At 46.6% G+C, this 12,395-nt stretch overlaps 1 protein-coding gene across 4 annotated transcripts in view; it reads right to left on the bottom strand.

Annotated features, from left to right (window-relative positions):
* Window positions 1-12,395, bottom strand: part of Farp1 (FERM, ARH/RhoGEF and pleckstrin domain protein 1) — a 246,828-nt gene that overhangs the window by 48,281 nt on the left and 186,152 nt on the right. For all 4 annotated transcript variants that reach the window (XM_028771320.1, XM_028771347.1, XM_028771329.1 and 1 more), the window contains exons 5-7: window positions 9,673-9,751; window positions 3,717-3,814; window positions 350-464 (exon numbers count right to left, since the gene is read on the bottom strand). In XM_028771320.1, coding sequence (XP_028627153.1) covers window positions 350-464; window positions 3,717-3,814; window positions 9,673-9,751 — 292 coding nt within the window. The remainder of the gene's footprint in view (window positions 1-349; window positions 465-3,716; window positions 3,815-9,672; window positions 9,752-12,395) is intronic.

The raw sequence follows: 12,395 nt of genomic DNA, 5'->3' as shown, positions 1-12,395 counted from the left end.
CTGGGGCTATCACGGAAGTTCTGAAGTCTCCCCATATTTAACACTGTCCCTGGTTTGACACACCTCCCATACTCTGTTAGGATGACCGTCCAACGGCCTGTAAGCCTCACCCTCTCCTTTATGCTCTTAGGTTACTCTGTCTCATAGCTAGGGTCTCAACCACTTGTCTCTGTATTTTTTAAGAGTTCAGAGTAGACCACAACACCCCAGTGAAACTCTGCACTCCTTCCTTCAGCCTTTGTTACACATCACATAACACAGAGCTGTGTGTATGTGAGCTCATGCACCTCCCTGTGCCGGGAGCTGACAGCAGCTGCTGGGGAACATTAGGAATCCATGCACAACTCACATGTGGCTGTGGTGGAACTCCACGATTTTGTCTTCTAGTGCATCCTGTTGAGGTACGTACTTATTTTTTGCTAAGTGTTCTCTGTCCAAAGCTTCATCGAAATCCCCAATCTCCGCTACAAAGAAACAAAGAAAAAATGGGCCACATAGGATAAACTCTTCAGAATGTGTTACAATCCCTGGGCAGCATGTACAAAGCTGACAGGTGACATCACGTGAGCACAGCAGGTGGGGCCGGAATGAGGTCTCAGCTTCAGAGTGGGATGTGACCATGGTTTACAATTAGAGCCACGTGGAAAGTGACTGCTACTCCTCCTTCATGCTAGTAGTTGTGAAGGAAACTTCAAACTTATCCATCCTTTAGTTATGCATACTTTGGTTTCTTTTTTGTCTTAGTGTTATCAGGACACATGTAATCACTCACACCAGAAGGGAACAGTATTTGGTTTCTTTTCTGTCTTAATGTTATCAGGACACATGTAATCACTCACACCAGAAGGGAACAGTATGGCGTTTTGATACAATATACAATGCACAGGGACATTGTAGCAACTCTCCTGCTACCTTGTGGGTTCTTCTTTCCTCTGCCTTTCTCCACACCTTTCTTCTGCCCTTTCAACTCCCTAACACTAGATAAGATAGAAACAAGGATAGAGGGAAAAGGAAAGAGATCCCTGAATAAAATCAGGGATCTGAATGGGGGACAACATGACTGTTAGGCTACTTCCTGCTGATTTAGGGTGTCAAGTTCCTTGAGGCAAGCTGATCTTCGCTGTGAGGATACCTAATTTCTTCTTGTTTCTTCTTTGTGCACGACTACTTAACAAACCATGATCACCAACAACCAACCAATACTCCACCTCACCTCTCAGGGTTCTGGCATTTATATACCCTCTGAAAAGTCCCCAGAATTCCAAACATCACAACGATCACAGAAACTATCTGCAGCTGGCAAAATCATGACCTGCTAGAACCTGAGGCAAATCATAGTCAGCTGCTGTGGACAATCGGAAGCAGCCCCATATCCCACACCTGGGATTAAAATGAAAACGTACTTTATTAATATATTTGTGTTTTTTTTAAATCAAAACTCCAAAATTGTCACCGCAGAAGTTATCAGGTCATTGATGAACCATCAAGTCAGAATTCATCATTTCTTCCCTGACACACGAATCCTGTTTAACAGTGACTTGGAGGTATGCAGCTGTCAGCCACATCTATCCAGTGTGCTATAGCGCACTGGGAGTAATTCCTCTCTTTCTTCCCTTCTCAGTAGTAAGTTCTACACATGTGGGTGATTGTTGGATGACTCAGTGTCAATGGACCTAGGAGTTAACTGGTGAAACTCTTTCATGGAATAGCCAGTCATGTAAAAACTCAAATTGTTATCAAAGAAGAGATGTCAGTGGAAGGAAAGGTAAATAGTTTAACGTGGTTGTTGTTGTTTTACCTTAAGAGTTAATCAAATTTCTTTTCTATTGTCTAGAAATAACAGGTGAGACTGTTACTGCATAGATTTTTCATCCACAGGTGACACCATGTGCTTTCTTGTGCAACCTCTGAGTATGTCTGGTAATGAACTTGCTGTACTATGCACTCGTCAGGCCCTAGCTTTCAAAGAACACCTGTGCCTTAAGAGCACCACTGAGTGCAGGTCTGTCAGGCTCCTGGGAGGCATGCTGTTCCCATGCATCTCACTACCTGTGTAACGAGCTACTAGAAAGTAGTATAATGACCCTGATGCTAAAGGAAGCAAGAGTGTGGTTGCTATAAGCGCCACCTTTTGTTCCATCATGCAAAGCAGCCTGCCACATCTGGTCCGTTCACCCACTGTCCTCACGCGTGGACTTTATGCTGCCCCACACCACACTGAGACTACCTGTCTTGCACTTAGCTACTGGCTTCCTCTGCCGTGACGGGTGGGTGACGGTGCTTCCTAGCTACCCTTTCTGGATTGAATTCCCGTTCCGTCACAGAGAACAGTGCACAAAGCTGAAGGCTGCCCTGGCCTACAGACGTTGTTATCAGGTGCCTGAATGGGAGCTTTGATTTCTTTCTACAGTTTCTTCTATCTGGTCTCAAGAAAGCACAATTGATTCCTGTTATTCAAGATAGATATGGGGGCTGGAGAGATTACTCTGTGGTTAGGAGCACTTACTGCTCTTGCAGAGGACCTGGGCTCAGATCCCAGAACTCATACGGCAGCTTACAGGCACCTTTAACTCAGTTCCAAGGAACCTTATGCAGTCCTGGTGCCTCTGTGGGTACCCAGCCTATGGTGTACATGCACACATGGAGGCAAACACTCATAAAATAAAAATAAACAGAGGCTAGAGAGATGGCCCAGTGATTAAGAACATTCTTCATTCTTCCAGAGGATCTAAGTTCAGATCTCACATCAGGAGGCTCACCAACCACCTACATAACTCCAGCTAGATTTATGCCCTCTTTTGGCACCTATGGGTACCTACACACACGTGACATAACACATAAACACATGTAAACGTAAAACAAGAAGTCTCTAGACAGGATAATCACGATTTACAAAGTCTCTGCGAACAAAGAATCAGCAATCACTGCTTGCTGCTCTGAAAGGAAATCTGGAGCCAGACTCCTGAAACAACAAGACGTTTGCACGGACCGACTGTTTCTTCCAGGCGGCTGTATTTACGGACATACTGTTTAGTACACACTGCTGATTCACGCACACAGACCATGTCCAAGTGCAGCTCATGCACCACAGGGATCTTCTCTACCACACACACCACAATATGCTCCAGCCCCTCAGCAGTGGCATGTGAGGGGCGAGGTGTACTGCAGTCACCAACAGCAGGAAGATTTGACATCGGGAAGCCACGGCAGAAAGTTCTCTTGTTGGGCCTCAGTGGGCACGGGGGCAGGAGGCAAAACAGATTCGTTGCTGCCCTATGTGCCTCTGCAAAGGGCACTGAAGGCACATGTTGATCTGGGGATAAATTTTAGTGACTGAAAAGTCTGAAATGAGACTCGGAGAGCAATGAAGATAGGCTCTAAGTTTTGTAGGAGACTTAAGTGAAACCTGTAGCAGCTTTATGTCCTAACACTAAGTATTCAGGTTCAGAGATGAACACTAAATCCAAGAACGGGACAAAGCAGATGTGGTAAGCTTGTCCATTGGTTACCCAAGCTTCTCTTGGCGAGATGCTGAGGTAACACTCTATATTTGTCCTTAAAAAAAAAAAAAATCAAATATCACCAGAAGTCCTAGGTTCCAAGTTAATATTTAAGGATATGATCTATGGGGACATCCGTGGTTAATACCAAAAATAACCTTTCTGTGACTTCTCATCAGTCCAACCCGATTCCCGAAGGAACAGCAGAGAACTTACATTGTACAATGTGTGAGATCAAGAGAGCCGCGCTGGTGTCATTACACGTCAGCCTGCCTTGAGCCAAGTCCTGCTTCACCTGCAGGGCGAACAGGTACCTGTAAAAATCAACAGAGATGCAGGTCACACAAGGAGCTGGAGGGTCATGCAAAGGGAACTGGAGGGTTGGTGTTCAAAGTCGGCTTCCTCTTGACGATCTGAATACACAGTAAGGAACTAAAGAAACGGATGTAAAACCAACTAAGGAGAAAGCCTACAGAATCTTTAAGGGCACTGAAGGAAACAGTGGGCTTAGAACTGCCCTCTTAAATATGAGACCTTGAAGGGGCCTCCGAAGCCAAACCTGGGACAACTTGACCACAACAAAAAATGACTAAAACGAACTGGAGCATACTGGATTATATTTATGAATTAACAAATTATGAATTGATAAAGATTTATGAGTCCACAGTGGTTGAGGGTCGGTGAAGAAGAACAAAAGAACTGAACATGTCATATTCTACAGCCCAAAGCTAAGTCACTGCCTGGTGCATTAGTGGCACGAAGGCTGTGGAGGTGACTAGGCTCATTCCCTCTGAAGCCTGCTCCCAGGAGCTGGAACTCATGCCTGCCATCTGTAAACTGGCCGAAAGCCTGTGGCCTGTGGAGTCACAGGCCCTAGAAGGGAAGCTACTACTGTTCTCTTGCTAAGTGGGTGTGTCATAAAAATGCTTCCTAAATATTTATGTTTATACCCAGAGTTCCCCTTCGCCTTGGTGGGCAGCACTAACCGGGCCCAGTGAGTTTTTTTTTCTTTTCTTTACTTTTTGTTTTTACAGAATTATTTATTAGTACCATGTCACTGTCTTCAGCCACACCAGAAGAGGGCATCAGGTCCCATTACAGATGGTTGTGAGTCACCATGTGGTTGCTGGGAATTGAACTCAGGACCTCTGGTAGAGCAGCCAGTGCTCTTAATCACTGAGCCATCTCTCCCGTTCTTTTGTTTGTTTGTTTGGCTTGGTTTTTTGCCAACCCCAAACAAAAACAAAACCAGAAAAACCAAGAGGACACGAGGAGGGAAGTGAGTGTATTAGAGGACACTGTTGGAGTACACACGAGACCTGGGGTAGATGTGATCAAGATACATTGTATACATGTATGTATATAGGTGTGCATGTATGTATTCATGTATGTATAACAACACACATAAAGGTAATAGCTGAAGACAAGTTAGTATTAGGATAGACCCGAGAGGGAATAACAGGAACAGAAACCCTCTCACAACAACCTCTAATGAAATCCACTCTGGTAAAATAGTCAGTTAAAAAAAACCATTTAGGAAGCTAGCTGTTAAGGACATTATTTCCTGATGGAGAGATTCGAGTGTTGCTTCCTCTTTCTAATGCATAATCTCAGCGTTTATGTTAGTGATGTGCAGAACATATCATTTAGAGTAGATTCTGGTCAAAAATGTTTAATTGCACCCACGGAGATCTTAGAACAAATTTCCAGTTCTTAAGAATACCCAAGTTTGGCCAGGCAGTGGTGACGCACGCCTTTAATCCCAGCACTTGGGAGGCAGAGGCAGGCGGATTTCTGAGTTCGAGGCCAGCCTGGTCTACAGAGTGAGCTCCAGGACAGCCAGGACTACATAGAGAAACCCTGTCTCGAAAAACCAAAAAGAATACCCAAGTTTGGAAGAATAAGCAGAACAGCAAGAGGAGGTGACAAGACAAATCTAGGAGGCATGGTGTTTTGTGGTCCAAGAATAGCTTACTGAGGAAGACTGAAGAGCCATGCGGGACTGGGAGAGGTGGAGGGTGAGTCCCACCAGCGTAAAAGGTCAGTAAGCGATAGTAGCCTTAGATGGCCTGGAATTCACTATGCAAACTGGGCTAGCCTTGGACTTACAGAGATCTGCCTGCCTCGGCCTCCCAAGTGCTGAGAATAGGGACATGCACCACCACGCTCCTGCAGTTGCTACTCCATAAAACAGAAGATTGTTTTATTACACTTTTATGGTGTTGGGATGGAACCTCACGTCTCACACACAGTGGGTGTGATGTTTGCATGAGAATGCCCCCCCACAGTCTGAGATGTTTGAATATTTGGTCACCAGTTCACAGTGTCACCATTTCATGGTGCTGCTGGGGAGGTTCAGGAGGTGTGGCTTTGTGGAGGGATTATGTCCCTGGAGGGTGGGTTTTGAGAGTTTAAAGACTCCTGATTTTTCAAGTTCACCGTTTTGGCTTCCTGCTTGTGATCCAAGATGTGAGCTCTGAGCTGGCTGTTCAGCCACCACCAGCAAACTGTAGGCTCTGCTTGGCCACCATGGCCTCTAACCGCCTGGAGTCACGAGCCCAAACGAACTCTTCCGTAAGCTTCCATGGTCACTGGTCACAGTCACGGTCACAGTCATGGCACTTTTTTACATCAATAGAAGTGTGACCGATGCCCTAGACAAGTATTCTACTGCTCAGCTACAGGCTCACTATTATGTTGTCATGGTTTTCATTCTAAAAGAACAAAAAGGCTGTCAACAACACCTACCAGAGGTTTCCATAGGAACTAGATGGGATTCAGTGTTGAGTCCACCAGGCTCGCCCCGGATGATGAACTGCTCTGAACCCACAGTTACACAGACGGCAGTAGTTAAACTCAGTGGGCTCACGCCTCATTCACACACACACAGAACCAACCAACCCAATGACGTGCATGTGGAAAAGGCATCGGGGGTTGTGGGTTGACAGGAGTAAGTCGGGTGTACAAGGGGAGGGGAGAGTGGTCAGAATGGGCGTCACATACAAGTGTTAAACTATCAAAGAAGAGATTTATCAGACAGGATGATCCATGGGCGGAAGTAACTGTGACAATCACAAATATTAACGTTAAAAGTGATAACCAGTCTTCTTTAAATTGGTTAAGACAGTTCATTATTAACAACTAAGAATGCAAAAAAATCAAAAAATAAAAAGAGTGGTCTTTGTGTAGCAGGCAGAAAATAAATGACGCAACACTGGCAGCCAACAGTGGTGATCTTTGCCACCTCCTTCCTTAGCTAGTGTTCTGCTCTGTATACGTGACCACCACCTGCTGCCCGCCTCTCACTTGAAAACCAAAGGGAAGGAAAGTGGAAACAAGAACCAACCTGCTCACGAGCACAGAGTTTCCTGGGGGAAAAACCAGCCCCACTGTTCTGGATTGGGCAGTGGTAACTGCTCACCGAACTCAAGACTTCACAGAGCTATGAGCCTTAATTCTGAACTAGGAGGGTTTTATGTTTTAGAAGCATTGCATTTTGAATAATTTATAAACTCAAACACAGGGTCCTGTGTCCACAGAGAAATGTTCTGGGACATTATTTCTGGCCAGAGTCTAACAGGCTTGCGAGTATTGGGTGACAACCTCGAGAGGCCTCTGTGACAACAGAGGGCTTTGGAAGTGTATCCATGTACGTGGAGGACACATGCTTTTCTTCTGGCTACGCTCAGTCTCTGTTCCCAGGCTGGGGTAACATGAGAAAGAGCTTCCTGGACTGACACCATGGCCTTTCCTAACCACAGGAGCTGTGAGCAAAGAACGTACTGGCTGTTCTTCCTTCCAGAGACTTAGCGACACCTTCGGTGTTAGAAACAGGAGCAGTTCCAACCAAGCCCATGGGAGCCAGGGCTAACTCTTACTCAGAAAGCACTAAATGCAGCTAAAGGTAAACAGTAGCACAAAATGCTTCCAGCATGAACAGCCAGAGAACCTTTGTTTCAGGAGACTACAGGCCCATATCACACACACACACACACACACACACACACATCCCTCTGCTTCTAACTCCGCAAAACATTGACGACTTGATTTGTTTCATTTGGAAGGTCTTCATAGTCTTTCTATTCTAAGTAAAATCAATTTAGTTTCCCTGCCAGTCAATGGGGACTTTTGCAGGTGGTCTGTAACAGAATTCTAGTAGAATCCTTTGGCTAAGAACAGGAACTCATCCTACTGAAGACAGACACAGAGAAACAGGGAAATCCAAGGGTGGCTCCATTCATCAGCACAAGAGCATTACTTCTGAACTTTGCCAAGTGGAAAGCTGGGGGTGGGGGTGGGGTGGGGGTGAGAGAGATGGCTCTGTGGTTAACAGATCCTAGCATCCACACAGCGGCTCACAATCTTAACTCCAGTTCCAGGCGATCTGATGTCCTCTGCTGGCTTCTGAGGGGCACTAAGCACACATGTGGTAATCCATGCAAAACACCCATACATATAAGATATCTTTAAATGAGAGAAAAAAAGAAAAGCTAGGAGTTTCTTATACAAAGAGCCCCTGGTTACTGTTTTTAACATGCGCCCCCAAGTCAGGTCCTTTCTCTCTTTGTAGCCTGAGCGCTAGTGTCCATACCATTGACTGCGTTGAATGTATAAATCTATAAGTAGGAAGGAATACAGCTTCTATTGAGCTGCGAGGTGCAGCTTAGGCTTCTATATAAAAACTGGGCAGCCTGCTATTCCTGGAGGACTCACATTCTAACTGCAAACCTAGACTGACTTACGTCCTGCTAAGCAGGCAGCTCTGCTGTGTGCTAGGCTCCTGTCCACATGTCCTCCCCTAAGTCCTGTCGACAACCCCGTATCCTGACACCCCTCCTTACCATCCAGCACAGGCAAGTGTCTAAAACCTCAATAGCTGCCATCATGGTATTTCTGCTTATGCAGGAATTTGAGAGTGTGGGAGACTCGGCACGGTGGGTTCCGTGGACGTCAAACTGTGTTGGGGACAGCGATGGGGCTGTATAGAAATCTCAGACTTACTTTGTTTAACATCAACCCAAAAGAATAGGACGTCTGAAAAAGCATGTCTTCAAATATTCGTTTATGCTGAGAACCAAAAACAAAAGCAGAAAATAAAACCTGCCCCATTCATCCAGCAGGGTTTGTCAGTCTTGACAGGTAAGTTGGCAAAACAACAAAACCCCTGAAACTCTGAAGACAGAGGTATGCTAAAGCTAAAGAGGCAAATTGTCTGTAAAATAAGATCCTTGGATGGGAATACCAGACTCCTGCCTCTGACTTTCTAAGAAGGGCCCAATGACAGGGGCAAAGCACACTGCCAGCCAATCGCAGCTGGGGCTGGCTCTAGGTTTATGTCACTGCTGTGTTCCTGCCCTGGAAGCCAGGATACAGAAGCCAGTGAAGTCACTGCTCTGGGGTGTCATTAGCTCTGGGTGTCCTGTGACTTGGGTTCTCAGTCCCGGCTGATACTCTATCAACCATGGTTCCCAGGAGGCTGGTGGCTCAGGCCCTCTCAGGATACTTCCAACCTGGTCACTTGTTTGTGGGTGAGTGGGGGTAGGTGAGGGGTGACTCATTCATAAAACCTGAATTAGTGTGAAGGCCCTTGGTTAGTACTTCTCTGTAGAGATCGGAGACACATGTGGGGTATCCTCGAGACGGCCATGTCACCTCCCCATAGCAGCCAAAAAGATGCATGCTTTTAAAATAAAATCAATCATCCCCCCTCATGTGTGTGTGTGTGTGTGTGTGTATAGCACATGTGTGAAGCTTTCCACTGAAGCCAGAAGCGGGCATCAGATCTCCTGGAGCTAGAGTTACAGGCGGTTGTGAGCTGCCCAGTGGGTGGGAATGGAGCCCTGATCCTCTGAAGCACTCTTATCAGAATTCAGAATCTGTTTCACAAAAGAGACCCTAAAAGTGACTCAGATTGTAACGGATGGGAAATGACTCAAAAGCTTTAAGGCCACCTCACTTCATAGTCAATCGTGGCTGTAAAGAACCCAGGATAAAGCAGGACACGGTCTCCTCTCCTTTGTCTTGTAGGCACAGACGGAAGGAGAAGGGTAGAACCCATAAGCACCCAAGAGCAATGGTCAAATAAACCCTATGGACATGTTTAATCAGCTAGAGACTAGGGTGCGCTTTCCCTCAGTCCACGCTAGTGAAACACCCGCTGACAACCACTCACCTGGTGAGTTCTTCCTGGAGCTGTGTGTGGTCAGGAGGGAAGAATTTCACAACAAATTTAACAACAACGTGCTTCGGTCCTGAAAAGAACGACAACATCGGTAAGGTGTGTGGAGATCAGTGCTTATCACCCTAAGGTTTCCAGTGTCTGGCCGCCGCCACAGCCACCGCCACCTCCACCATCACCACCACACCATCCAGAACCAAGTGTTTTTGGTTTATTGTTTGTTTTTTTGTTTTTTTTTTCAAGACAAGGTTTCTCCTTGTAGCTCTGGCTGTCCTGGAACCCCTCTGTAGACCAGGCTAGCCTGGAACTCGCAGAGATCCGCCTGCCTCTGCTTCTTAGGTCCTGATTTATCTGTTTGTTTGTATGTTCACTTAATGCACTGGTGTTTTGCCTGTGTGTCAGACCTCCTGGAACTAGGGTTGCAGAGAGTGGTGAGTTATCATGTGGGTCCTGAAAATTGAAGCCAGATTCTCTCGAAGAGCAGCCAGTGCTCTTAACCAGCGTTTTTAAATCAATCAGCTGTATTGTATTTAAATCTACCAGCTGTTTTGGGTTTGTTGGTTGTTTGTTTTAACACAGGCTCTCACTGTGTAGCTCCTGCTGGGAGTAGCTTCACACTCCTGGATCTGCCTGCCTCTGACTCCTGGGAGCAGGGATTAAAGGCTGATGACACATTACAGACCAGCTACCTTTATCCACAGGTAGACTCAAGTCATCAAGGGGAGATAATGAGATTAAAGCATTCATACAGTTTAGGGTATGTACCTGTCTACAAAGCATGGCTGCTACCACCTCATCAAATGTGTCTGAGCTCTGAGCCATGCAGAGAAACTACAGATGAACTGGGGCCCTGTTTATGTCGTTGTCCACCACGGCCTTTACAGTCTCTCTCACATTTCCAAGGATCTACAACAAAATCAGGAAGCGGCTGGGGACTGGAGGAGAACGTGAGGGAGAAAGCCTAACAGAGTACAGTGTAGAGATGGGCAGTGCGAGACTTCAGACTGACGGTGGGTGTGACAGCCTCAGAGGGGCTGCCATCTGGAAGAAGAGCAACAGGCCAGCGGTGCAGCGACTGACAGGAGAGAGGAGCAGCCCGGGTGAAACCTGGGGCCTCCGTGTCTGCCAAGCACATCCTCATATCCTAGATAGCTGAGGTAGTCTCTCTCTCTGTCTCTCTCTGTCTCTCTCTGTTTCTCTCTCTCTCTCTCTCTCTCTCTCTCTCTCTCTCTCTCTCTCTCACACACACACACACACACACACACACAGAGAGAGAGAGAGAGAGAGAGAGAGAGAGAGAGAGAGAGAGAGAGAGAGAGAGAGAGAGGGAGAGAGAGAGAGATTGATTTCAGGACATAATTTTTGTGATCACATGTTCAAGTTTAGAAAAAAAAGCAATGTACTCTAAAGTGAGGGTGTCAGCTGAGTACAGATTATGAGAAAAAGACAAGGCACGGAGGCTGGAGGGATTGCTCAGTGGTTAGAGCACTGGCTGCTCTAACAGAGGACCTGGGCTTGATTCCCAGCACCTACACATCGGCTGGGAACTCTACTCCCACCCTCTTCTGGCCTACTTGAGCACTGCATGCGCATGGTGCAAACCACATACACATTTTTTTTTTGTTTTTTTCCTTTTAAGCCAAAACATAAAAACGCTGAGGCCAAGGATCCTGAGATATTGCCAACTTAACCCTAAAAATGAGGAGAAACGGTGGCACCAGCTCCAAGGCCAGCCTGGAGTTCAGGGAAAGGTGGAATGCCCGGCATGGGGCAAGAGGGGAAGTGCACCTTTTCAAGTCAGTCAGACACTGGCTGATACGAAACAGCCATGGTGGGATGAGAGAGACAGAGGCCACTGCCTTCTCCAGAGGAACCCAAAGCTAGGACAACGCTGTTGCCAATGCCAAGTGATAGCCTTGTCACATAGGACCAGTCACAACGTATAGAGGAGACCTTGAGGTTGTAACAGGCCTGATCCAGTTATGACTTTGCAACCATAGCTGCTGTCCCACCACAAGGGGGCCCCTCATGCATCGCTGCAAGAATAAGTGACAATCTTCTGGATTCACAGAGAGAAGCATGACCGGGTAGGTCCTGGTTACCTGCACTGGGCAGGCACAAGGGCTGCTCTCAGCAGTGTGCCCCGCCCTCCAGGTTCCCCTTACTGCATCCCGGGAGCGTTAGGGAACATTAAGGGAATGAGGGCCTCTCATTACTTAGTGTGAGTCACTGCTTAATGGCTGGAGATCAGTAGCAACTGTAACTGTAGGAGGCCTCACAGACACTTTGTTGCTGTCTTTACATCCACAGGAATAGACAGGAGTGGCCCAGAGGCGTTTCTTAATCAGAGAAAAGTGAGCTAGGATATGTGGTGAGACTTTAGGTACGACTGAAGCCTGCAGTTCTGGTCTCATCAACCGGATGGGGCCACTTGGGACAACTTTTAAGAACACAGCTTATCTCCAAGCAGAGAAAATGATAAGCTGGTGCTCAGGGGCCAGAGCAGAAGCAAGCTTCCTCTCTCCTATTGTTTTCACGGGCCCCTTACGCTCTCAGTTCTAATGTCCAGGCCGGAGTCACATTAGAGCTCTGCTTGCTCATCAGATACACACACACACACACACACACACACACACACCCCACACTATACATACTCAGACACATACATATCACACACACACACATACATATCATACCTACATAATACACACACACAC

Source organism: Grammomys surdaster, unplaced genomic scaffold (genome assembly GCF_004785775.1).
Source record: "Grammomys surdaster isolate TR1022 unplaced genomic scaffold, NIH_TR_1.0 65, whole genome shotgun sequence".
NCBI lineage: Eukaryota > Metazoa > Chordata > Mammalia > Rodentia > Muridae > Grammomys > Grammomys surdaster.
The sequence above is the reverse complement of the archived record's forward strand: the minus strand, read 5'-3'. Positions and strand labels throughout refer to the sequence as shown.